We start from the raw sequence: 26,218 nt of genomic DNA, 5'->3' as shown, positions 1-26,218 counted from the left end.
TGTCCTGGGAATGCTGCTCTCCCGGATTCTTAAGTGCTTTAGATTTGTAAGGAAGTTAGGCCTGTAGGTAAGTCACTGGTGTGGTACAGTAAATCCTGTATGAATCCTTTGCTATATTGTTTGACTTAACTGATAACATAAGTTAAATGTGTTAGGTTTAAGTGCTGTTAAGTTTAAATGCTGTTCATTGAAGAGCTGTTGTGCCTTTAGGATGTGTTCCTTTTCATCCTTACCTTCTCCTATCCTATTGCCTCCCTCCCCAGCCCAGCCTTCACGTAGATAATGTTGGGTTTTGGATTGATTGACATTGAGATTTTTTGTTTGCTTTTTTTTCTCTCTGTGCTTTAACCATCTAGTAAGTAATAGAGTGAACCTTGCCAACAAACTTCATTTTGCTGTCGCTTTTATATTAAATCTGTTTTTGCTGATACCTTTGCTGGTGTTTCTTTGAGAAACCTTGAAACCATCCTCCTCTCAGCCATTGCTTGTGTCTCTCCTCAGGCTGTCATGCTTCCAACAAAATGTTTGCAAGGTTTGCTGGCAGCATTATAACCCTCAGCCACCTCCCAGCACAGCACACTGATGTGCACAAGTGCTTGTGGGCAGCCCGATGCCAAGGCAGGCAGTGGGATAATGCAGGGGTGTTGGAAAAGGAAAAACAGCTGTGGAACATCTGGGACAGGTGTGTGTGTTGAACACCGAGGGCTTCACACATGGTGGCAACCAGAAGAGCTAGATGGCTTCACCCTTTTTCTATAAAATTTGTAACTAATGCTGTTTCCAGCTTCTTTTTTGCACTTTTTTGCTGAAAAATAAACAAAGCCCAACCCATTCCCTGCTCCCTGGAGAGCTCTGTAGTAGCTGCATGCAGCAGAAGCATGAGGAAGCACCAGGTCTCAGGGATGTCAGCATAGCTGGTAGTTCATCTCACACCTAATGTTGAGTTCACTGGGAAGCAAATTTAGCCAGTTTTGTCTTTAATCAAAGTTCTTGCTGCCTCTTTGAATATCAATATTTGGAATCAAGGATACACAGAAGCATCAAGCTCAGATATCCAATGTGTGGAGTAAAGCAAACTGCTGCTGCTGTGTTTCAGCAGCCAGGGCATGCCTCCCAAAGCTCTCTCTGCTCAGGTATGATAGATGTGACTGACATCAAGCTTGACTGAGGAGCCTACAGGGCTGGAAATCAATGTTTCCTCAGTGCAGCTCACACTCCAGCAGAGCTGCAGCAGCTGTGGCATGTAAAACATGCTGCGTGGTGGGTTACCCACGTGTGAAACAACTGTGGTGCCTCTTCATGGAGAAAGAAAGAAGCTCAGACACGGGGCTTCCCTGAGGCAAAAATCTCCAGGAGCTCAGGAAAAGTTTTGTCTGAATAAAGGCTGAGCTGAGATGTCAGGATTTAACTCTTTTTGTCCCCTTCCCCTTGTTAGGCAGATTTCAAATGCATTGTAGATTTTGTTGGAAAACTCCTAGGAAGTTCCTCCTGTCCTTACCTGCAACACAGGAATTTCCCTTACAGGAAACCCAAAGCTTAATCACAGCCATTTCTCTACACAACAGCCCCAAGAGGACTTGGCACCTCACCCAGGTGCTCTTGTTCTAACACAAGTCCCAAATGAGGAGCTGAAGAATTTGAGAACATTTCTTGTCCATAAAGCCCTCTGTGGATGATGCTATCAGTACTTTCCAAGTCCCTTCCCAAAATTTTCCAGCACAGTTGTGTTCCTCAGTGTGGTGCAGATTTAGAGGCTACTAGCTGGGACATCATTATAGTTGAGTAAGGAAACATTTAAGCTTTAAAACACAGGTTTTGGGTCCAGTGTCTTGCTAGATGATGGACATAAGTAGTGGAGGAACCACATCAGAAACTGATATTAAACAAATTTATACACATCTTGTTCTAATATAATTCAAACTCAGTAAAGCCACTGGAACTAAATAATAAGATATATTACAAAGTACATATTATGGTACAAAAAGGACTTTGGCATTCAATAAAGTCTTGGGTCAAAACCACAGCTGGTCTGCAGAAGGAGTACTTGTAGGTGAACTAGCCAAAAAACCACACAGCACTTTGTGGTCAGGGGGCTGATCCCCTTTCACATCCAAATTCTTGGCTTTTCCTGATGGACACCACAAAGGAGTGCTCCCAAACCCTCCAGCAGGACCAGCACAGGCAGATCCATGTCCAGCTGCAGGTTCAACCCCAAAGGACACTGGGGAATGTCACATCATGTGAAGAAGTAGGACAAATATTTTCAAAGCCTGGGTTTGCTGACTGGATTAAGTAGGAGGGCCTGAGCCAGTACATCAACCAGCACAACTAATTAGGCATTTTAAGAAGATGCAAATTAAGGCAAAGATAAACAGTAGGAGGTTTCTCCTTTGCCTCACACGTGCTGGATGCAGGAACTCTCTCCCATCTGCACATCCTCATGGCTGTGTGCTGCAGCCCCTTATCAGCCTGGCAGGCTGCACTCAATGTGCCCAACGGCCCAGGCTAAGGGAAACTGAGGTGTGCCAGTCCTGGGAATGGTTTCTCCATGGATCTGGACAACATGGTCACCTTATGCCTGCAGAGATGTGACCCCTGAAGCCAAATCAATGTCTCTTTAGTGACTCTGTCACAGGGGGTGTCACCAGAGGTGCTTGCTGGGAGCAGCTGGGCATGGGATGAGTGTCCTATGTGCCAAATCACTGATGGACACCTGTGGCTTGGCCCAAGTGCTTTGGGCTTCATCCATCCGAATTCATTCTTGACTTGGTGCTCTTGGTATCGCTGGTCCTGTCATGACAGGGCAGAGAGTGCCTGCATCTGCACACACACACCCCTAATGAAAAAGCTGGCTTATTTATCTTGATTATACAGTGAAATGCACTATTTTACATGGGATTTGCTGCAGCAGCAAAATTAGGTGAACAGGGAATCAAAAAGCAGCACTTTTTTTTGTGCCAGCAGCGTTGCTCAGGCTCAGCATCCTTACCTGGGGGAGGCAATTACTGGAACAATCTCTTTCCCCGTTCCTCCTTTGTTCTTGTTCTTGCAGGGGCTGTAACTGTCTTTTATATCTCCTTGTTTTCTCCACTGCAGTTTCACCATACATGGGATGTTTTACATATTTTGCACAGATATTCTGTCTTTATTCTGGAGAAGCCCTTTCCCTGTGCCCCATGTTGCAGCACCAGCAGGAAAGTTCTCAGAGAGGGGAAACACATTTTGGCCAAGGTGCTGCTAAGCAGACAGAGGTGCTGGTAGCACTCAGCGCTTCCAGCCTCTACCTTGTGGTGGAGTATTTGTCATGGGTTTGTGGCCGCCTGTAGGCCACATCTCTGGGCAAGGCAGAAGGTTCTGGGTGGTTATAAGGCTGAAAAACGAGTCTGCTGGCACAAAGCCATCTCAGTCTGCAGCCTGTGCTGGAAAAGGCATGGAGCTGTGCACTGACACCACCTTGAAGGGCTTCAGATGCTGTTTGACAATCAAATTTCAGTTAAATACAATATCTGAGCAGGTAAGGAGCAGAAAAAGTTGTCTTGTCCTTCAAGAGGATGATTGCTGATTTGCAGTGATTGCTGATTTGCAGTGCCCCCACATTGCTGGGTGCTGGCCTTGGGGACTTCTGCCCCATGCTCCTCTTGGATGGGCCCCCAACCTGCTGCAGGGCCACTCCTGTGTGAGCCAGACCTCTGTGTGCCTCAATTTGCCATTTGTAAAGCTCCACAGTGGCTGCAGGTAAATAGGGCTGTACACCCACATGTTCTCAGCTGGGCTGAGTGGCTTCTGATCATGTATGAAGGAGATATGAATTCCACATCAGGGCTTTGCATCAGTCCCTGCAGCATGTGCAGGTAAACCTTGAGCTGGTTTTGAGCTGGTGAGATGAGGGGCTCCCAGGATATCCATAGAAATGGCTCTGCCTGTCAGTGATGCTCAGCTGTAGCCCAAGAGCAGCGTGGTGGATCTGTGGATGTGTGAGGTGCACAGCCACAGCACAGTACAGCAGCTCTTGAACAAATCTCCCTCCAGCTCCGTGATGAGGAATTGTGCCTGGATCCAGGCATGGATTCATGATGCTGCCATACTGACTGGACGTCCTGAATGTCCTGAAATTCAGATCACAGCACCCTCAGCTTGTTTAATACCCAGGTGTCCTGAGTGCTGCAGGGAAACGGTTTTAAACTAAAAAAGAGTTGACTTAGATTAGCTATAAAGAAGAAAGTTGTTTTTTTTTTTACAGTGAAGTTGATGAAACACTGGCAGGGAGAGGTGGTGAATGCCCCATTATTGGAAACATTCAAGGCCAGGTGAGATGGGGCTCTGAGCAGCCTGGTCTAGTTGATCTGGTTGATCTAGTTGCAGGGAGGTTGGACTACATGGGAAGTATGGTTGGACTACATGGGAAGTATTAACCTTTAAAAGGTCCTTCCAAACCCAAACCATTCTAATTCCATCAACGAGGAAAAAGGGACAATATTAGCATAGAGGTGAGGAGCACTAAAGTGGTCACAAAGCAAGGTTGGGGCAGAGACCCTCCTGTGCCCGCACACAGGACAGCAGCGATGTCCCCAAGGCAGGGATGTCCCAGCCGCAGGGGACCCCTCCCGGTCTCTGCATCCCGAGCATCCCGGCTCCATCCATCCGACGGGCCGGAACGGGAACGGGAACGGGAACGGGAGCCGGTCCCCGCCCGCCCCCCGGGCTGTGCCGTGCCGGGAGGGAGCGCCGGTCCCTGCCCGCCCCGAGCCGCCGCCGCCCCCCGCCCGCCCCCGGCCCCGCCCGCCCCGCGGAGCCGCTCGGCCGGAGCGGGGCTGCCGCCGGCGGTGAGTACACGGTGCGGGGACACGGGTACACCCCCCGGCTGGGGCGCTGTGCCGGGCGGGACAGACCCCCGAGGTGCCGCAGAGGGGATGGGAGGCTCAGGCATCACCCCAAGGCTGGCTGAGGTGATGTCTCTCCTCTGTCCGCGCCTGCCCCGGGAGGCTGAGCACACCCGAGTTCTTGGATGCTCCTCCAAGGCATCGCTGATACTTTGAATGGGGAGCAAAGCCTCAGTGATAGCTACTATCGCAAGAAAATAGTAAATTTGGATAAAGGCAGGAAGGGATCTCCCCCAAGGCATGATCTGCCCGGCGTTCTTCTTCTGTGATTAAAGGTCTCCAGCCCCGCAGGAAGGACGGTCTGTAAGTGCCCTGGAGGGACGGGTGTGGAGGTGGATTTCTGCTTGATGGCGGTGGGAGATGTTCAAAACTCTTTTTCTTTTCTCGTGTTGCTTGAAAAGAGCGTTTTTCTGAGTAATGCTTAGCAGACCCTATGAATCACCATCTGCATAACTTTATATGGGGGCTGCTATTCTCAGCATCTCACTGGAACTATGTAAACTATCAACATTCGTATCTGTTTGTACATGCAACGTGCAGATCTATTCCCTGGAAAACTATTTCAGAGCGGGTCAAAGGAGGAGACAGGGCAGAACAAAATGTCAGGGTGGCTCTGAGAGTGGAGAATGGTGCAATTGCTTTGGCTCCGTGAAAACTTGTTCTGGGGATGCTCATGGGGAGGGAGAGCTGCTGTGCAGATGCTGAATGCCCCGGGAGAGGCTCCGGGAGCTTCGGGTCCTGCCTCTGCTCTTTCCTTCTCTTCTTCCAGCGCTTGGTGCGCTGAGAAAACCCCGCGGGTCTTTGGGAGAGGCTCAGGAGACCTGCGGCAGCCCCAGAGGGGGTTTGGCGAGGGGACAGCGCGGTGGCGGTGTCACCCAGGGGTGGCGGTGTCACCCAGAGGTGGCGGTGTCACCCAGAGGTGCCAATGTCACCCAGTGCAGAGAGGCTGCAGGAGCGCTCAGCGGAGCTCCCTGCGCTGGGTTTGGCAAGAGAGAGAGAGAAGAAGAGTTTATTCTCTCGAGCTGTCAATCCATCACCTCCCAGAGGCTTCTCCGCCTCCCCCTCGTTGCCAGCTCTCCCAGATGTGCTCAGTGCTGGAGGCTGCAGAATTCCCCGTGCCCGGGAAGGGGAATCACAGCAGCTCCTAAATCTCACCACTGAAATATCAGAGCATCTCCCAACCTCACCAGTCTGACCCCAGAACGAGGAGAGTGTTTGTTGCAGGAGGTGAACATTTCAACTCTTGCTGCAGGTTCAGTCCAGTGTTTCAGTTTGGAGTGACCTGACATTTCCCACACAGTTGGATTGAGAGCTTTGCTGTAGGTGGTTTTTTTTTTGTTGTTGTTGTTGTTGTATTTTTGGTGGGTTTTTTGTGAGTTTTTGTTTGTTTGTTTGTTTTTGGAGGTTTTTTTGGGGTTTTTTGGGGTTTTTTTGGGTTTGGTTTTCTTTTGGTTGGTTGGTTTAGTTTGGGTTTTTGGAGGGGTTTTTTGGGGTTTTTTTGGGTGATTTTTTTCCCTAAACAATATGTTGAAATTTCTACATGAAAATGCATTGCTGTCCAAAGGAGCTGCGTTCACAGGTCAGAGGGTCCTTGAGCTCTCCTGAGCATCTCCTGCTGCAAGGCAACCTGAGTCCAGCTCTTCTGTTGTGTCCTGCTCATGTCCAGTGATGGTTTGGGGGATGCTGATCCCTGAGAGCCCCTACTACCATCTCCAACAGTGTCCTCTCCTTTTTAGCTCAGCCAAGCCCCTGCCATTCAGGCGGGAGCATCCAAACATTCTCCTCATTACTGAGGGAAGTTCTGCCTCTCTCAGCCCAGAAACATGACTGCCTTCCCAGGGGGTGGCCACAGCTGACGACCACTGGCCACATCCAACTTGGGCAGCATTTTGGGCTTGTGACCCTGGAACAAAAGCTGGAGTGACCTGTTGGGGCTCCCACCCCTGCAGCTTTCCTAAATCTCATTTCTCATCAGATTCCTTCATTAAATGTCAATTAGATCTGATAGTGTTTCTTTCACTACAAGGTAATTTGGCTTTCCATTTAGTGGGCCCATCTGATAAATAACAGCTTGGAATAAAATAATTCCACCTGACCTTGATGACACCAAGTCCTTGCTGGACTTCTGCTCCCTGCCTAGCTCTGCCCCTGCACCTCCAGATCTCAGGGTACAATTTGAGACCTCTCTGTAGGAGATGAGCCCTGGAGGAATAGAGACCAAAGATGTTACTGACACAAAGTGATGAAGGCAAAGGTGACAGCTGAGTGTGGGTCATCCATCTGTCCACCAACCTCTGCTTGAGCTCCTCCTCTGTCCTGCCATCCCTCATGTGCTCTCTGCTGGCACTGCCACCGTGACAAACCTTCACAGTGGAGTCACCCAGGACTGAATCTGTTTGGGGCTGTTGGTGCTTGATTCCCACATGGTCCAAAGCTTTTTGTCCATTGAGAAGTGGGAGCTGAACCTGCATCTTCTGGGCAGTGAGCAGGGCCAGAGAGGACATGGTGGGACCTCTCTGCCTCCCTGGTTAGTTGGTTTAGTTGGGAGTTGGGGATGCCCAAGCTGAGGGAGCAGATGCTGGAGAAAGCAATGGAGACTGAGATCAGAAACCAGTTCCCCCTCCCCAAGTTTTCCAGCACCAGGGAAACTCTCTTCATGTGACATTTAGCTGAGAAGGGCCACCCAGCAGGGACATGTGGCCCTACCTCATCTGTTTTTGTTGTCAAACCAACCCCAAACCACCCTAGGGGTGATAGGGAGGGTGATAACACCTGCAGGATTGATCTTGACAGGAGCTTGAAAAGGTTTGCGCTGGAGCTGACCCAGGCAAGCAAGGTTTTGTGTGCCAAACTTCATGTGGATGAAGATTGAGCAGATTTTTCCTATGTAGTCAGTTCTGGAGGAGAAAACTGATAATTCGTAAGTGATGACATCTTAAATTTATGTGTCTCTCTCCGACCTCTTCCATAAGCCATGCTTTGAAAGCCCAGGAAACCCAGCTGGCATTCCTCCAAGTCTGGGAGGAAGTCTGGAATAAAACCCAAGGAGAAGAGCTATGAAAGCTCCCGGAGCTGGGGCGTCCATCCTGCCTTTGTCTGAGTGCTGTGTTGTTCCTTGAAAATTAGGATGTTGGGAAGTTGACGGGTCCAACCTGGTGCTGATTTTGCTCTTCCCAAGGGCTCCCCATCAGGGATGGTGGAAATGCCCCTTCTGATGGATAACAATAATGGCTAAAGAGGCTGCAAACCCCGGAGACTTCATCGCTCAGTCATTTTCTCCTCTGGTAAATCTCCCATGAGCTTCTCCCACTCAAACCCTGCACCCTTCTTTGTCTTACAGGACGTGGGCTCTCTCATGCCTTGCCTCACTCTCCTCCCGTCCTAAAACCTTCTCCCTGAAGGATGGCAGCCGCCTCTTTCCGCTACGGCCTGACCATCACGGGGGCCGTGCTGCTGGTGACGGGGACTCTGTGCTTTGCCTGGTGGAGCGATGGGGAGGTGGGCTCCGGCAGCGGGGCTCGCCTCCTGCCTCCCCGGGAAGCCGAGGCCGTGCCCAGCTCCTCGTCCTCCAGCGCTCTCCTCCGCTCCGTCAGCTTCTTCTGCTGCGGCATCGGCGGCATCCTCCTCATCTTCGGCCTCCTCTGGTCCGTCAAGGCCAATGCCAGGGTGGTGTCCCGGCGTTACCAGTACCATTTCCCCAGGGACCTGCAGTACTTCACGGCGGAGCCTCCGGAGAAGTGGAACTGCAGGTGGGAGCCTCGTCCCTGGGTGGGCAGAGGTGGAGGATGGATGGGTCTGGCTGTCCCTGAGGCTAAACCTGCTCCCAGCTCTGTGACCTCCTCCTGCTCCCCCAGCAGATGTTCATGGTCATTAATGTCAACCCCAGCCCCCGCTGTCCCCTCCCTTGCTCAGCTGCATCCAGCTCTCCTTGCCCTGCAGGGCCATCACGGGCTCAGGGACACGTCTCCTCAGCAGGGCCACCAAGCAGAAGAATACATTGGTTTTCCGGCAGAAGGTTTGGGTGTGGGGGCTGGTCCGAGCTCCAGTCCCAGTCTCCCGGGTCTGCAATGCTCTGTAAGGATGAGGGTGGTTGTAACATCTTTAATGGAAGCAAAAATCTTTCTTGCAAGGGAGTTAAATGGAAAAAAAAAATAATAAGGAAGATAATCCTTGGAATGGCATCAAGATAGGAATGTAGGCAAAAGGTCCTTTATGAAGCCCATTTCAGGGTGTAGAAAGACTCCTTGCCCTGCCCTGAACACCACTGCTGCTTTTCAGGTTCCCTGAATCTTCCAGTGTGAGCCTGAGATTTATTCCCACTTCTTAATTTAAAACTTTTTTGATCAAAAGTGGTTTTTTTTTTTTTCTTTTTTTTTTCTGGAGACTGCTGTGGAAGCTGAGCCAGCCAGCCCTTCTACTGCTTTATGGGGTCACAGCAAAGATCTTGGCTCTGGCATAAATCAGGCTCTGGGGAAAAGCAGCACAAAAAGAAACTCTTAAGAACATAAAACCATAAAAACACAGTTGCAGTGGGAAGCACGTTCCTGGTTCTCCAGGGGTTTCAGTACCCATCTGGATATCTGTGAGCTTGTGAGCCAGTCTGGCTGTCTGGGGGGAGATTCCTTGTCCCAGGAAGGGACTTTGCTGTACCCTTGTGGGGAATGTCCCTTTCCCTGAGCTCCCAGCTCCCCTGCTGGGTGGGATGCAGCACCCTGGCAGTGCTGGTGCTGCAGCAGCAACTCCAGCCCCAGCAAAGCATCCTGTGCTGGGAATATCCCCCTCTCCACATTCCCAAGATAACATTCCTGTGCGAGCTGAGGCTGTTGGGCAAAATCCCTGGCAGAGAAGCCTGGGGCAGTCTGCCTGGGACAGAAATCTGCCAAGTTCAGGATGGAGGCATCCCTGTGGAGCACATGGCTTTTCCTTTGGACCAGCTGTGCCTTCCCATGCCCCCTGCCTCCCCAGCACACTGGGCTGGGTTTCATCTGCAATGATGAGTTGCTTTCACAGCATCCCCAGCTTTGGGACTGCACTGTTCTGTAGGGTGCCAGGCAGGGCCATGCACAGGGCAAAGGTTGTCAGAGGTTTTCCCTGTACACAAGTTGTGTTTGCTCAGGAAAACTCTGCTGGAAGTGGCTCCAGGCTTGGCCAGTGCAGGGAGGGCTCTGGCTGGCATGGGGGTGGGGTGTGATCACAGTGACCTGGTGCTTGTAGAGGTTCTTGTGCCAAAACTCTCCCCCAGCTGTTGGCAGCCTTTGTTCTTCAGGGAGTGAATTAGGGGTCAGGCATGATGAGGATGCTCTTCTGCCCGTGGGACCCTCTTGCAAAACCTCATGGATGCCTGAGAGCAGCTGACATTGTCACCTCTGGACACATGACACACGACACTTCAGCAAAACCTGCCCATGTGCTGTCCCCAGTACACACATTAATCATGCTCAGGTGTATAAATTCACTCTCCTGCCCTCCTCCCAGGGGCTTTAGCTAGCTCAGTTATTAGGAGGATTTGGAGAGAATTATACCAAGGACAAGGTGAGACATCTCAGAAGAGGCCCTTTCCCTGGGACCTTTGTCCCAGGCATTTATTCTTCGAATTTCCAGGGGGGAAAGAGGTAGAACAAAGGAAGGGGAGACAATTTATAGCCTCCTGTCTCAGAGGACAGATAGCTGGACCACAGCCAGTGGGGTCAAAGAAGCAAGTAAGGGTCACTCTAAGTGGTAAGGAACTCCAGGGGGTCAGGAGGGAGAGACCCTAGAGAATTACAACACTCAGGGATGCTCCAGACAATGGGATTGGTGGGATGTTGGGATGCTCTGGTTAAAGGGGCTCTGGGATGCTCCAGTTGATGGATGCTGGGATGCTGCAGCTGGTGGGACACTTGTCTAGCTCTGGTTGACAGGGCACAGGGATGCTCCACTCCAGTTGCTGGATGCTGGAATGCTCCAGCTGGGTACTGGGATGCTCTAGTTGGGTGCTGGGATGCTCCAATTGCTGGATGCTGGGATGCTCCAGTTGGGTGCTGGGATGCTCCAATTGCTGGATGGTGGGATGCTCCAGCTGGGTACTGGGATGCTCTAGTTGGGTGCTGGGATGCTCCAATTGCTGGATGCTGGGATGCTCCAATTGCTGGATGCTGGGATGCTCCAGCTGGGTGCTGGGATGCTCTAGTTGGGTGCTGGGGTGCTCCAGCTGGCTGCTGGGATGTTGACAGTGTGCACTGCTGGGTTTCTTCCTCTCTCCTCACAGCACCTGGGACGCCAGTGCCATCCCCACCTATGAAGAAGCCCTGACCTGCAGACCTGCCCACGGGGCCCCGGCCTATGTGCAGCCGCCGGGGAGGAAGGAGGAGCTCACGCCGCCCCTGTACCGCTACCTGGAGGAGGACGAGGGCTGGCAGGGCGGCCGCCGGCGCAGCTCCTCCGACAGCGCCTTGTTCCGCCCCAGCCCGTCCTGGCTGGACCCGCCGCAGCCCGAGGAGCCGCAGGAGACGCCTCCGCCCAGCTATGAGAACATCAGCGTCCGGGGCGTCTGAGCTGGGGCGGCCCGGGCCGGGACTCTGCGGGTTTAACTCTTTAAACTGAGCCTCTTCGTTGTGGGGTGAGAGGAGGGTGGGCGAGGAGCGGGGAAGGGTCAGCCTGGCTTTCCTTCCCGCCTGTCCGAGCCGTGGCTCCGGCGCTGTTGGGATCGTTCAGAGTGTCCGGGGTAACTGGCATGTTTGAAAGCTTTCATATTTTTAATAAAACCACTGCTGGTTTCAGAGGCTTTGCATTCCCTGCTCTGCCCAGCCTGGGGAGTTCTTGTCAGGCCGGGGGCTGCCTGCTCAATAATAAATTTGCTGCGAAGACCAAGAAATCTGGCCAGAGAAAGCCCCTCTCCGTTTGCACCATTCACTTCTCTGCTTTGCAATGCCCCTTCCAGCCCTGTCTCCATCCCTTCCACCTTGCTTCCCTGAGCACTGGCTCCCCACGCCTCACTTCACTTGGTGTTGGAGATGCTCAGTGGGTCGTGCCTGTGGTCAGAGCATCCAAGTGCACTTGGCATTTCAGGCAGCCTAGAAAAGCCATCCTGAGTGGCACAGCCCCCTCCCCCCCTGCCCTCCACGGGTGAGTGTGCAGCCTTGCCCAGAGGAAAGTCCAGCTGTGGCAGGGGCTGGTGCCAGTTCCTGCATCCCACCAAAACCAAGGGCTGCCCTGGACCCCTTGCGGCCCTGCAGAGGAGCCCCAGCCACGTCTAACATACTGTTTATAGTGTAATTATTTGTCATAAACCAGGTGTATCAAGGGAATAAATGAGGGAATAAATCAAGGGAATAAAACAAATACTCTCTGTCTGTCAGATGTGCGGTGGGACGGAGACACCTTTTAACTTTGTCTTTCCTTGGGTGGACCAACCTCACTCCATCCTTTTCTGGCTTTAGTTCCTCCTTCACAGCCCCCTTGCAGCCCAGTGAGGCAGCCTTAGCACTCAGCCAGAGCAAGGCAGGGTCTGTTCCAAACCCTCCGACCTCAAAAAGACCCCAGAGCTCTCCCTCTTTTCGTATGCCAGTCCCACAGCCCTGGAGAACAGGCTGGGCCTGGCATCCCCCTTATCTGGGGCTGTGCCAGCTCTGATTTATGACCAAGTCCAGCTCCAGCGCCCAGGGCTGGGAAAATCCCACCAGCACCAGCTGATCTCCGGGTTCCCATCCCTGCAGCCGTGCTCCCCTGTGCCTTCCCCAGGCGTGGGGTCGGGCTGAGTGTGCCTGCAGGGAAGGTTACCCGGACACGTGCCGGGCGGCTCCACTGGAGTGTGAACGGCAGGGCAGTGTTTGCATTCATTACAAACCCATTAAAAACTGGCTGGCTCAGCCCTGGGCAGGACCAGCTCAACGTGCAGCTGATCCTCAGCTCCTGGCAGGCTCTGGAGAGAGACACCACTCCTCGCCTTATGCTGCTGGTGTGCTCAGCAGGCAGCAGCCGCAGGTGAACGAGGAGATTCCTGGAATTTCTCCTCCTGCCTCTCCCATCCGGAGCCCATGGCAGAGGAGAAGACCTTCCGCTATGGGTTCATCATCTTGGGTTTCTTCCTGGTGATGGTGGGGATGTTCATCATGAGCGTGGAGAAGCCCCAGTACTACATCACCTTCTGTGTCCTGGGTGCCCTGCTTGTAGTCGTGGGCATCATATGGAGCATGTGCCAGTGCTACCCAAAGGTAGGATTCTTCCCACTGCTGGGCACTTTTGAGGGGCTTGAGGGCTCAGCTGGGTTTGGGGGGCTTTGGCTGCTGTGGATGTGCAGCCTCAGGCTGTGCCTCTGTTTCCTCAGGGAAGCCAGCTGCAGCAATCTGGAGGAGGAATTGTTGTTTGGGAGGGGGAAGCTTGTGCTCTGCTCATGCCTGCAGGATGTGTCCCCTCTCCTTCACCCCCTGAGCCTGGGGCTTTGTTTCAAACTGGCAGCAGGGAATAATCCCAAGGAAGTAAACTTGTGATCATCTCTCCCATGCAACCCCTTCCTTGGGGTCTGGGGCTTGGCAGGCTCCCAGGACTTCCAAGAAGGGACTGTTGTGGCCATGGAGGTCAGAGGGTCCCAGCCCCCCTGAGCCCAGCCCTCACCTGCCAGTCTCCTTGGCAGAGGGCACTCCCTGCCCTGGGAAACAGGCCTGGCAGAAAAGGGTTTTTCCAAGGAGAGGACATCTGTAGGACTGATCTGGGCACTGTCAGATGGCCTGTCAACAACCTGGCTGCCCTCCAGAATGTGGGGGAGCCGCCTCAGCACCCAGGACCAGCTGGGACCTCTGAGAGCAGCTGAGTTCTCTGGGGTTGGGGTGAAGCAGAATCAGCTCCCCTCAAAGCTGAGCTCAGTCCCAGTAGGATGGAGATGTGGCTTTGCCACAGTGCTTGAGGCTCAAGGATGGGACACCCTCAGTTTGGCCCCTGACCACTGATCTCCTGTGTGGCCTTGGGACTCCCTCTGGGCTTGGGGACTTGTGTGACTCCAGCAGGGGAAAGGCACTGAGAGCAGGGCTCTGCTGGATTCATTCATTCAATTCATTCCTTATCGATTTCCCTCAAAAAAGCCATTTCCAAGGCAAACATCCAAAGATGGTGGGAAATGACCCTAAACCCAGCTGAAGGGACACTCTGGCCCTTTTCCCACTGTGAGGGCTGAGGGTCCCAGTGATGCCCAGCACAGCCCCTGGGCTCTGCCTCTCTTTTCCCCCCAGATAACCTTCATCCCTGCAGACCTCGAGGCCCAGAGGTTCCTGGACCACAAACCCGGGATGCTGCCACAGAAAAACACCAGGTGGGTTCCCACTATGTGGGCAATGTGTGTGCCCTGGGGGCAGGGTGTGACACTGGGGACAGCTGCACCCACTGCAGCACAAAATGCCAATCAGGGATCAGGCTGGGAGAGGAAAGGGCTGCCTGAGCCCCTCCAGGGCTGAGCCTGAGTGATGCTGGGGGATGCTTTGGTGTTCCTGCAGGCATCCCCTGGCTCTGCTGCTGGTGTGAGCAGTGACATGGCCTTGGTGGCCTCTAAAGCCACTCCCTCAGGTGATGGAGCCCTGTGTGCATGTCTCCCATCTCCATGGGGTCCAGGTCTGCTCAGCACCCTGTTTATCCCTTTGCCTGCAGCTTCAAAGTCCCCTGCCCCAACAAAGAGTCCCTCAGCATCTACGAGAAGAGCCTGCCATCCTACGAGCAGGTACAGAGGCAGGTGGTCAGCTCGGCTCCACCCCCAGGCACGGCACAGCCCAGATCCCGCAGCTGCTCCCAGTCAGCCGTGCAGGCCAGGGCAGAGATCCACAGGGAGCTGGGCGGGGCTGGAGACCCCCTCCAAAATCCAGCACCTCGCCTGGAAACAGCAGCAGGCAGCAGGTATGTGGTGCCTGCAGGGTTGGCACGGCACTGCTGGGATGTGGGGTGAAAATGGGAGGGATCAGGCCCCTCCAGTTTTGGGGGAGGAAGAGGATGCAGAGGGATTTTTGCTGCTCTCACAGCACTGAGAACACACCCTTGGCCCAATGAAGCCCACTCACAAGGATCCTCTGAACCAAATTATTTCCCAAATTATTATTTAGGAATACCAAATTATTATTTAGGAAGTTTAGGCGGCCTTTGGTTGTAATTTGCGTTTTTGCATTTTGCCTTTATTTCATTTTATTGATATAAACAGTGTCCCTCACAACAATAACCCCAAAGCTCCTGGTCAGACTTTGATAGAAATGAGATGCCCAGCACATGACCCTCAAAGCAGATGCCCCATATGATGCCCAAGCATTGGTTTGGGAGGTCCCAAAGGGCTCTGCAGCTGATGGGGGTCACTGTTCAGGATTGGGGTGTAGGACTTGGGCACCTGCCAAAATGCAGCTACAGCTGGGATGGGTGCAGCTCTTTCCTGTACATTCAGGACAGGCAAGGACAGCCACTAATACATCCCATGGGCAGCAGGAACCTGGCAGGCAGGTGTCCCCACAAAGGGGTCACCGAGGGGGCTGGTGATGCTGGGATCCAGCTCCAGGGGGAATGCAGCTCCTGCCCAGCCGTGTTTGGTGTGACTGTCCCCGCAGCCCCGCCCGGCCAGCCCCGGGGGATGCCCCGCTGGCCTCTCTGCTGGAGGAGATGGACACGCCATCGCTGGAGGGCTCCGTGCCCGGCAGCCCCACGGCACAGAGCCGGACCCTGCCCTCCGCCTCCCGCAGCCCCAGCAGCGCCCCGGAGCGGGGAGAGCATCCCCGGAAAGGCCCTGGAGAGGAGGATGATCTCTACTACGGGCTCCAGGAGGAGCCGGATGCTCTGCTCAAGGAGAGTGATAGACTTTTTGAGTCTGAAAACTGATTTCCTGGAAAGAATGGCCGCTTGGTATGGACTCACCTCATGGAGGGGACACACAGGTCACAGCCTGGAGGAAAAGGGGCTGTCCCCAAAAGTGCGGTGGCCCCAGGCTCCTGCCAGCCCCTGTGCCATGGTGCAGCCCTTGTGCACACCCAGCCACTCAGGAGGCTGTCATTTCCCCCAGACCCAAAGGGGGAACATCCAGCTCCTGAATTCAACAGAATATGGGACAAGGCCCCCTCGCCAAAGGCATTGGGGTGGGCACAGAGAAGCTGAGCTGGGTTAAATACTGTGCTTGGGAAGGGAAAGGGTGGGCTGTGCTGTTTGGAACATGATCAGGTTTAGGTAGGTAAAATGTGCTCAGTGCAGGTGGGTTTTACCACACAGAGATGTCCTCAAAGTGTTTTTCTCCCTTACCCAAGCTCTGCTGAAATTAAAATTCAATCCTGAATCTCCTGCTGCAGGCAGCCTTCATATCTCCAGGCTGGGAGAGGGGTGATGGAAGGGACAGATTGTGCTGTCCCCTATCTCCTGCACAAGGACCAGATTCCAGCACTCTTGGGGACACAGAGAGAAGGACACAACTGAGCCAAACCCCTGGTGATGGCACTGGAGGTGGTGGCTTTGCACACTGTCTGCTGGGTCAGTGTCAACAGCTGTGGGTGGGTTTGCACCCACCATCCCCAAAGTTTCTGTGAATAATCAGTGTTTGCTCCAAACCACATGGATGGATCTCAGCCTGTTTTGTCACCATGACAGGGACAGCACAGGGGCTCTCCACAGCCTGTCTCCAGCACACAGAGATACATGGCAGTGCTGGTGGGACCTTTGGCTGCTCAGGACTGTGGGGGTCTGTGGGGCTGAGCCTCCCCAGGGCAGCCAGATTTGGGTCAAAGTGGATCATCAGTGTATCCAACAGCACAGGGATGCTGAGAGCCCCTTGCTGTGTTTTGGGAAAGCTGGGCTGGATCTGCCTGTGCCTGGCGTGGCCCCAGGAGGCTTGGGGGGAGCACATGTCTGCTGGCAGAGGAGCACTTCAGCAAATTCCATCGAGTCACAGAGCTGAGTTGGAAGGGAGCTTAAAAATCCTGCAGTCCCAATCCCCTGAGCACAAAAGTGGGGGAAATCTGTCAGGGAAAGCACCTGAAAGGGAGAGAGCACAAGAACCCTGGAATTGCTCCTGTGCTCCTTTGCCACCCAGGGGATGCTTTGCTGGGACAGTGCAGGGTGTGCAAGAAAAGGCTGTACGTGAGGTGTTGCAGCCCTGTGACACCTCTGATATTTTTCCTGCACCCTTCACTCACCTTGATGTCACCAAAAGCAGCCAGGGAGAAGGGCAGGGAGCACCCACGCACTTGGGGTGTTTATGGGCAACAGGAGGGTGGGGAATAAAGGCTCCAGTGTTGGCTAAACATTGCCACAGGACCATGAGGCGCTCTCCAGGAGGAAGCATTTCCAGATTGATTGATGTACTCAGCTCCTGCCTGTCCTTCCCAATGTGGGGGTGTGTGCTGGCTCTGGGAATGATGTTTGGAAGGTCTCACTGAGGTGAGATGACGTCTCACTGAGTTTTCAGAGGGTGCCTGGGGCAGGATGTCACTCTGTGTCTCTGCTCCTATGGAATGTGGGAATCTGATAGAGACACAGATGTTTTCACCTATAGAACCACAGAATGTTTGGGCTGGGAAAGGACCTTAAAGATCATCTTGTTCTAAGCCCCCTGCCATGGGAAGGGACACCTTCCATTAGACCAGGTTGCTCCAAGGAATGTCCAACCTGGCCTTGAATGTTCCCAAGGATGGGACATCCACAGCTTCCCTGTCAAAACTGTGCCAGGGCTTGACAGTCCAAAGTCTCTCCCTGCTCTCCTGTAGTCTCTGTACTGGAAGGGGCTCTAAGGTCTCTCTGGACCCTTCTCTTCTCCAGGCTGAACACACTCTCAAATTTCCTCACAGAAGAGATTCCTACCTCATGGCTTGGCACTCACTTTGATTTTTGGCAAAAGAAATCTATTTCTCAGACAGAGGCGGGGGAGGGGCTGACACGGGGCCTGGAGCCCCTCTCCCCACGGAACCAGCTGGCCGTGCATCCCCCATCCCTGGCACAGCATCCTTGAGCCGAAGGACTCCAAGGCTCCCGCGCCGGCCGAGGTTAAACATTATGGGAACGGGGACATTCCTGCATGGCATTAAGCTCGGCCGGCAGCCCCGGGTCCGGCTCAGCTGGTGCAGGGGGGGACAGCCCGCTGCCTATGCGTGTCACCCTCCCCGGGGACCCCGAGAGACAGGGGAAGGGGCTGGCGGGGCCACCCACGCGGGACGGGGCCAGCCCGAGCCCTTGGTGACCCGCGGGAGGAGGTGACGCCCGAGCACCAGTGGTGTAGTGGTATCATGCAAGATTCCCATTCTTGCGACCCGGGTTCGATTCCCGGCTGGTGCAGCGCACGACTTTCTCCAGTACATTCTACCTGTGGCGTTTGATTATCACGCTTACATATGCAGAGGTGTCCCAAAGGGTGTGGGAGACTACTGTTTTACCGGCGGGATGCTCGGCACAGCGCACCCGGCCCTGTGCCCGCACCGCCCGGAGCCCCATCTTTCTCCCCGGAGGGATGGCACCAAGGATTTAGGGATCCTCTCACCTTGTTGAGGTCTTCTCTGATGCCTCCTCTGCTCTCTCATTCCTCTCATTCCTTTCCCCTCAACAGGAGCCCCCTTTTTACACAGACAAACAGGCTGGAAGCTCTGCAGGGAGCCAGGACCAAAATAGCTCTTCTGTACAAGGTGCAAAAATTAGGCTATTTCTGAACAATTTCTCAATTAAAAAGAACCTTTCTGCAGATATCCACTCCTGGGGAGTGAGAGCTGGGCTGGATCCCTTTCCAGGCACTGGGGTTGGATGTTAGTGCCAAGAGCTCCATGGGTTCCTCAGCACGTGGGGATGCACGTGGAACTGGGGGGACTCTGCCACCCCCTCCCTCCTCTTTGGGCTCCTCCCATCCTTCCCTGGGACACAGATTGTCCCCTGTGCAAAAATGAAGGGAAAGACAGCAGGGAGAGGGGGACTGTCCCCCTTGAGACGGGGCCCCCCCATGCTTGGCTGGCTCAGAATTCTCCTGAGGCCCCAGTGCTGTGCTGTGGGACTCAGCAGCACTGAGGAAGCTGAGCCAAAAATCAGGAGTGAGACTCGTCCCCATGATCAATGTCCTGAACGCTGAGCCCTTCCAGTGTCAGCTGTCTGCAATAGAATGGGTGACAATTGGGGTCTGGTGTCCCTGCAGTCACCTGAACCAGAGTTCAGGCACCCACCTGAGGTCTCATTAAAAAAAAATCAACATTTCCCATACAAACTGTTCACATATCTAACATATATATATATATATATGTTAGATGTGTATATATATATTAGATATATATATTAGATAGATTATATGTTATATATATCTCTAACATATCTATAACTATATATATCTAACATATCTATAACTGTTCACATGTCTAACATTCTCCATATTAGACACACACATCCATATAAACCATTTACATCCTTATAAAACATACACACCTATATAAAACATACACACCTACATAAAACATTCATGTCTGTACAAACCCTACAAAAAATTGTGTAATAATGTTCATCCATTTAAAACATATATGTGCATACAAACCACACATATCCATGTAAAACATATATATGCATGCAAACCATACACATAATTATAACATGTGCACCCATGTAAAACATATATTCGTACAAATGATTCACATCCATATGAAACACATACATCTGTATAAAACATGGGTATCCATATAAACAGACAACCTCTGAGGAGTTTATAAATAACCAGTCCAAACACAAATATATTCCTATTTCTGTGAAGAGCCGGGAGCAGGGCCGGGGTTGCTGAAGGTCACTGGGGATGTGGGGCAGTGTGGGATCTCGATGTTGTGGGAGGGCAGGGGTGGGAAAGGGGGATAGCCACGGGAAAGCGCCGGTATCATCCCGCAAAAAGGGCATTTGCGATGAGTGACGACTCTGTAAAAAATGCCCAAACAGGATTAGAGGATTTCACGGGAATTTATTCGTGGAGTGAGGCAGTGGGAGGCACACTAAAGCTTTCATCCCTTTCTGAAAACAGTCCTTGAGCGGCTGCGCTTTGCTCGCCAGAGCCCCCAGCGATCCGCCGGGACTCGGGGTGAGCAGCGTCCCCATTTGCCCTTTCCCCGCGGCCCCCGCGCCCCGCGCCCCCTCCCGCGGCCCCGTTAATGCTTAACCCGCCCGCTGGGGCCGGCGGTCCTGGCGTGATCCCCGCCCCGCCGCGCTGAGAGACCGGCAGAGCCGCGGGTGCGTTCCGGGACCTCAGATCTGCGGGTGGCTCCGGGATCTCAGATCTGCTGGTGCGCTCCGGGATCTCGGATCCGCGGGTGCGCTCCGGCGTCTCAGATCCGTGGCTGCTCTCCGGGCCATCAGCTCCGCCTGTGCGCTCCAGCCCCCCGGCTCCGCTCCAGCCCCCCGGCCCCGCTCCAGCCCCTCGGCTCCTCTCCAGCCCCCCGGCTCCGCTCCAGCCCCCCGGCTCCTCTCCAGCCCCCCGGCTCTGCTCCAGCCCCTCGGAGGTCGCGCAGGGGTCCCCGCCGGTGCCGATCCCGGGGGTCCCGGCGTCTCCCTGCACTGCCCGTCGGATGGCCCCGCGGGCGCTGGGGCTGGCGCTGGTGCTGGCGCTGTTGGAGCTGGTTCTGGCCCCGGGGGCGGCCGAGGAGGGGGAAGCCGCCGTCGGGGCCGCCCCTCCGGGACCCGCCGCTTTCCATCGCGCCGCCAAGGTGAGGAGCGCGGGGTGGGGGGACAGCAACTCTCCTGTTTGTGTGTGTGTGTCCCCCGGAGCCCAGCCCGCTGCTCGTGTCCCCGCAGGCGTCCTGGCGGCTGCCCGGGCGTTACGTGGTGATGCTGCGGGAGGGCGGCGAGGCCGAGCTGCGGGGCACGGCCCGGCGGCTGCAGGCCCGGGCGGCTCGGCGGGGACACCTGGCCCAGCTGCTGCACGTCTTCCACCTCCTGCCCGCCTTCCTGGTGAGGATGAGCAGCGACCTCCTGGACACGGTACGTGGAGTGGGGGACGGGGTGGTGGCAGGGGACAACAGCTACGGTGGGCGCTGGTGGCAGTGGCAGCCCCAGGAGATTTATGTCCCCTCCGCAGGCGCTGAAGCTGCCACATGTGAAGTACATCGAGGAGGACGCCTATGTGTTTGCCCAGAGCATTCCCTGGAACCTGGGCAGGATCATGCAGCCACAGCCCAGCTCAGGCACCTACAGCCCTCCCAGTAAGTGCTGAGGTGTGTGAGGGGGGGACTCCTTGAGGAAGAATCAGGTCCCTTCCCCATAAATATTCCTCTGCCCCATGGTGCTGTGGGTCTGGAGCTGCACTTTGGGAGCAACCCAGGTGGCCTGTGCTGACTGTGACGGTGGTTGTCTTCCTCCCCTGCTGCTTCTCTGGCAGATAAAGGTGGCCTGGCCGAGATTTTCCTGCTGGACAGCAAAGTGCAGAGCACCCACAGGGAGATCCAGGGCAGGGTGACTGTGACTGGCTTCGAGAGCATCCCCGAGGAGGATGGCACCCACTTCCACAGGCAGGTGAGTCCTGAGCTGCCACGTGCTGCATCCTGGCCAGAGCAGTCCCCTGCATCCACCAAATCCTGGCCAGCCTTGTGAGGCTTTTCAGGACAAGGGAGACACTTGGCCTGGACCAAAATGCTGGGCAGGACGGGCAACAGGAGGCATGGTCCTGGGGGATATTGGGACCCTCAAGGTGGTCGGTTTGGAGATAGGGCTGAGTAGGGCAGGTCTTCTTTCCAGGAAAGGGTTCTGGGGTAGCACAGGTGTGTGTCAGGTAAGAGGGAATCAAGGTGGGAAGGAGTGGGAGGGATGCTGTGGGATTGTAAACCTGCTTTGGTGTAACGGGCTGGGGCATGAAACTGCGGTGCCTGTGCCAGGCCAGCAGGTGTGACAGCCATGGGACACACGTGGCCGGGGTGTTGAGCGGGCGAGACGCCGGCCTGGCCAAGGGCACCAACATCCGCAGCCTCCGAGTGCTGAACTGCCAAGGGAAGGGCACCATCAGCGGGACTCTCATGGGTGAGTGACCCCACGCCCCAGAGAGGAGCAGGATCCCTCCCGGAGCTTCCTGCCATAGTGTGCTGTCCCTCCCAGCCCTGGAGTTCATCAAGAGGACGCTGGGGGCTCATCCGGGCGCGCCGGCGGTGGTGGTGCTGCCCTTGGCTGGCGCACACAGCCCTGCACTGAACGCGGGCTGCCGGCGGATGGCGCGGATGGGAGCAGCGGTGGTGGCGGCTGCCGGCAACTACAAGGACGATGCCTGTCTCTACTCGCCTGCATCCGAGCCAGAGGTATGGGCTGTGGGATACCCCTGAGGCTTGGCTGCCACCTCATCCCCTCCAGCCGTGAGTCAGCAGCCTGGGCTGGGGCTGGGTGTGCCAACCCTCCCGTGCTGCCCTTGTCACTGCCAGGTCATCACAGTCGGTGCCACCGACAGCGAGGACCGACCCGCCTCCATTGGCACCCTGGGCACCAATTTTGGCCGCTGCGTGGACCTGTTTGCCCCGGGGGACGACATCATCGGCGCCTCCAGCGACTGCAGCACGTGTTTCACGGCGCGGAGCGGGACCTCGCAGGCGGCCGCGCATGTGGCAGGCGAGCTGCGCTTTGAGGGGCAGGGAGGGATGGTCCTCTGCTCGCTGATGTTGGCACAGGGCTTCAGGCGTGCTGGAGCCGGGGGCATTTTTTGTGTTTGCGTGGGTTCGGTTTTTCTCATTCGGGAGCCACAGCCCCGTGCGTGTGGGCGATGGGCTACAGAGATGCCTCCTCTCGTGTCTCTGGAGTTGTGCTGCCCATGGGAGCGGCTGTATCTCCTCTGGTTCTCACTGTGTCCTCCCGTGCCCTCGCAGGCATTGCTGCCGTGCTGCTCAGCGCCCAGCCCCAGCTGAGCCCGGCCGAGCTCCGGCAGCGCCTCCTGCACTTCTCCACCAAGAACTCGATGGACACAGCGTGGATCCCGGAGGAGCAGCGCCTGCAGACACCCAACAGCGTGGCCGGGCTGCCCACCTGGCTGGGAGCAGGTGAGGACCTCGCTGGGTGCTCGGCAGAGCTCTGCCCTTACCAGGAAAGCAGTGCTGTCGTGAAAGCACTGTGTGTGGGCAGAGACTGTCCCCTGGGCTGAGCCTGGGCGCAGCCGTTTGCATGGATGGGTGGAGATGGAGCTTGGTGGGTGGCATGGGCGCTGGGTGTCACTGTGGGTGTCACTGTGGATGTCACTGTGGGTGACACTGTGGATGTCCCCTGCCGCTGATGCCCCGGCCTTGTTGCAGAGGAGCAGCTGCTCTGCCGCTCGGTGTGGTCGGCGCGCTCGGGGCTGGCCCAGCACGCCACGGCCGTGGCTCGATGCGCCAGCACCGAGGAGATGCTCAGCTGCTCCAGCTTCTCCCGCAGCGGTCGCCGGCTGGGGGAGCACATGGAGGTGAGCAGTGTGGGGAGGCACAGGCGCTGCCCTTGGTGTCCCCAGCCCCCCGAGGCCCCGGTGACAATGTGCTGCCCCATCATCCCCAGGACAAGGACGGGCAGAAGCAATGTGTGGCCCACAGCGCTCTCCGGGGCCAGGGGGTTTATGCCATCGCCAGGTGCTGCACGTGGCCCAGGGCTGAATGCCACATCAAGGCCGGCTCCCCGGGGGCTGAGTGCCCCCCAGGACACCATGTGCTGACCGGTAACACCAACACACGGGGTTACACACCTTTGGGCCTGATGGACGAGGGTGTTACTTCCAGAAAAACTGCAGGATTTGGGGGTAAAAGGGTGGGTGTGGTTGCTGGGGTGGCAGGGAAGGGGTACATGTGCTGTGTGCATGGAGGGGGAAGGCTCAGGGCTCTCTCAGGACATCCTTGGCAGCAGTGTGTGCACTGGGATGCTGCCATGGCTGCCCTGTGCCATATCCCCTCTCCTCCGGGCAGGCTGCAGTTTCCACTCCCCATCTGTGGTGCTGGGTGCTGGTGGCAGGCCCGAGGTGGGGCTGGGGAGGGGGCCCAGCCGCTGTGCCAGCAGGACTGAGGCGATGGCACACGCCTTGTGCTGCCCCACTGCCAGCCTCGAGTGCCGGCTGAAGGAGCACATGGCCCTGGAGCCCGAGGAGAAGGTAGGGATGGGACAAGCTCTTTTGCCAAAGTGTTGTCTTTGTCTCTGTCCGTCCCTCTGCCATCCCGATGGGTTTTGGGCTTCAGCCCATTGTGGCTGTCCCAACCTCAGCCTTCACTGCTGTCCCCACCTGCAATGGGACACCCATCCAGCTGGGTGACAGCAGTGACCCCACCCTGAACTGTGGGGACACGGGGGACAGGCAAGCCCTTGGCCCTTTGGTGACCCATGGATGATGGTGACCTCTCCTCCCATTAGGTGACAGTGTCCTGTGAGGATGGCTGGATGCTGACAGGCTGTAACACTCTTTCCCAGAGCTCCATGGGAGCCTATGCCATGGACAATTCCTGCGTGGCACCTGCTGGCCCTGGCAGCAGCTCGGCCGTGGCCATCGCCATCTGCTGCAGGAGCCGGCAGTAGGGACAGCCTGGGCTGGAGAGAGGTTCCTGTGGCACAGCAGGGATGGAGGCTTTGCTGGAGCCCTGTATGCCTGGCTTTGTGCCTTCCCAGGGTTTCCAGAACAATCCATGCTCTGACATGCAGCTGATGACCCCCAACTTGTGCTGGTCGGGGATGAACTTGTTTGTCCCTCTCACACAACGGGGTCAGGATCTGTGTGAGATCCAGGGCGGCCCTGCAAGAGCTCTCCAAGCATCCCCCATGCAGCTGGAGCCCTGTCCCATCACTGGGGCCATCCCAGCATCCTTTCCCTGCCATGCACTGGGTCTTTCCTATAAACACCTTGACAGAACAAGCCATGGTGTTGTCACCCAGCACAGGAAAAATCCACCACCTTTTAAAGAAAAAAGTATTGTGAGGATTGCTCCTTCCTTTCCCGGTTAGTTGCTCATTAGTTGTCAGCTAATGCTGCTTAGCACCTGGAAAATCCTAGTTTAGCCATTTTTGGGCAGTTTTATAATTGCCTAATCGTATTCCTAGGAGACTTCTTTACTTTTGAGTCAAGTGTAAGGGCTGTAGTTTAAACAGCCTGCTTGGTTAATTAGATTTTTATCTGCGTTGCTACAGTCAGCTACTGCTTCATTAGTGCTTTTTTTGTTAAGTCAAAGTTAATGATCTGCTGGTGTTATGTGTTAACAGTTTCAGGTCTTCCCAAGACACATAGAACTGTAGGAGGCTGTAATTCCTTGAAAAAAAAAAAAAAAAGAATTAAGAAAAAGCTTTCATAGCGCCTTAGTTTTTACATTTGTACCTTAAATATTTATTTGGAATTTTATAAATGAACATTTTATAAATGTCTTTTTAAAATAAAATTCATAGACCTGTGCTCTTGTGGTCTGTTGTCTGGCCTCATTGACATCCCCCTGGGGAACTGGCCTGGAAGAGGGAAGGGGGACCCATCCAGCAGGGATTCTGCTCCCCCAAAGAGCTCTGCTTTGTTAGTGAGCAGCCCCAGCCCCCCAGGTCAGATCTGATCCCTGCCTGGGATCTGAGGTGCTCCCAGATGACAACTGGCACCTTTGGAAGTTGGCACAGTCAGCACAGGCACCCTTGCCCACAGCTGGGTTGTGCTCTAGGATCGTGTTGTTCACACACACAAGACCAGAAGTTTGTTTTAACAACAGTGGTGCAGGGCAAGAGCTTCCAGTTATGGAAACAAACATCACCCAGCTTTGGGAACGTGCCCTTGAACTTGGGTTGCTGTTGTTCCTTCACTTGGGAAGGGCTGGAGCCCCAGGAAGGAGACAAAGCTTGGTTCAGAGAGATGCCAACAGCAGGGAAAGGCTGAGAACTAGAAGCCACTGAAGTTTGGTCTCACTTTTCTCTCAGTGCTTAGCAGCCTCCTGGTACTACAATATATAATTTTTGTGGTGTTATCTGAGGATAAATGGAAAAAAAAAAAGCAGTTTGATATCACAAGCTGTAGGTTAAACTGTCAGACTTGGCTGGGTTGGGAGTTTTTCCCAATCCAAAAGCCCCCTGCAGCTCTGTTGCTCTGGCTTTAATTGGCAAGAGAAGACAAATCCAGCACAAAACACCACTTTGAAAGGTTGAAACTAATTCTAACTTGTTAACTAAAGCTGGCAAAAGCCCAACCCTAATCTAAACACGTAATTATATAACATGGACATAATTACAGCCCATAATTTCATCATCTGGAACCTGAATTTTGCACAAAGAGGCAGAAAAGAAAAAAGGATGTCAGCCTGAGAGCTCCTGGACAGCTCTGACACCGAGGGTGATTTTTCAGCAGACTCCTTGAGCTGTCACCTCTCAAAACACACATCAGGATTTCAGCTCTGCTGCCTCCCTTGTGAGAGGGGAGGATCCAGCACAAGGTGTGAGCATATTCCACACCTGATAAGCCA

General features: G+C 54.7%; 3 protein-coding genes across 4 annotated transcripts; all 3 read left to right on the top strand.

Moving 5' to 3' along the window:
* The first annotated feature begins 4,793 nt into the window (after nt 1–4,793).
* TMEM61 (transmembrane protein 61) lies at nt 4,794–11,653 on the top strand. 2 transcript variants are annotated; one of them, XM_083868140.1, is made up of 3 exons: nt 4,794–4,823; nt 8,221–8,629; nt 11,128–11,653. In XM_083868140.1, exons 2-3 carry the CDS (start codon nt 8,283–8,285, stop codon nt 11,411–11,413), a joined length of 633 nt encoding a protein of 210 aa, XP_083724266.1. In that variant the 5' UTR covers nt 4,794–4,823; nt 8,221–8,282; the 3' UTR covers nt 11,414–11,653. The 2 variants fall into 2 exon arrangements, with proteins under 2 accessions (XP_083724266.1, XP_083724265.1); XM_083868139.1 differs by lacking the exon at nt 4,794–4,823 and adding an exon at nt 4,839–5,183.
* A 1,057-nt stretch (nt 11,654–12,710) lies between these two features.
* BSND (barttin CLCNK type accessory subunit beta) lies at nt 12,711–15,800 on the top strand. Its single transcript, XM_083868046.1, has 4 exons — nt 12,711–13,072; nt 14,084–14,163; nt 14,496–14,738; nt 15,431–15,800. Exons 1-4 carry the CDS (start codon nt 12,896–12,898, stop codon nt 15,696–15,698), a joined length of 768 nt encoding a protein of 255 aa, XP_083724172.1. The 5' UTR covers nt 12,711–12,895; the 3' UTR covers nt 15,699–15,800.
* A 4,577-nt stretch (nt 15,801–20,377) lies between these two features.
* Nucleotides 20,378–25,176, top strand: PCSK9 (proprotein convertase subtilisin/kexin type 9; the record flags this gene model as incomplete). The annotated part of the gene is made up of 12 exons (XM_083868158.1): nt 20,378–20,515; nt 20,604–20,789; nt 20,887–21,010; nt 21,187–21,320; nt 21,680–21,821; nt 21,897–22,093; nt 22,214–22,397; nt 22,652–22,822; nt 23,072–23,220; nt 23,310–23,466; nt 23,711–23,892; nt 24,150–25,176. 12 exons carry the CDS (start codon nt 20,378–20,380, stop codon nt 24,309–24,311), a joined length of 1,926 nt encoding a protein of 641 aa, XP_083724284.1. The 3' UTR covers nt 24,312–25,176.
* Between the last annotated feature and the right edge of the window lie 1,042 nt (nt 25,177–26,218).

Source organism: Zosterops lateralis, assembly GCF_965231275.1.
Source record: "Zosterops lateralis genome assembly, chromosome: 9".
NCBI lineage: Eukaryota > Metazoa > Chordata > Aves > Passeriformes > Zosteropidae > Zosterops > Zosterops lateralis.
The sequence above is the reverse complement of the archived record's forward strand: the minus strand, read 5'-3'. Positions and strand labels throughout refer to the sequence as shown.

Excerpts from the sequence above, each read along its gene's own strand:
- BSND (XM_083868046.1), top strand. The coding sequence starts at position 12,896 with ATGGCAGAGGAGAAGACCTTCCGCTATGGGTTCATCATCTTGGGTTTC. Across the intron at positions 14,164-14,495 it reads CTGCCACAGAAAAACACCAG|CTTCAAAGTCCCCTGCCCCA; the intron begins GTGGGTTCCCAC and ends CTTTGCCTGCAG. Across the intron at positions 14,739-15,430 it reads GAAACAGCAGCAGGCAGCAG|CCCCGCCCGGCCAGCCCCGG; the intron begins GTATGTGGTGCC and ends CTGTCCCCGCAG.
- TMEM61 (XM_083868140.1), top strand. The coding sequence starts at position 8,283 with ATGGCAGCCGCCTCTTTCCGCTACGGCCTGACCATCACGGGGGCCGTG. Across the intron at positions 8,630-11,127 it reads CCGGAGAAGTGGAACTGCAG|CACCTGGGACGCCAGTGCCA; the intron begins GTGGGAGCCTCG and ends CTCTCCTCACAG.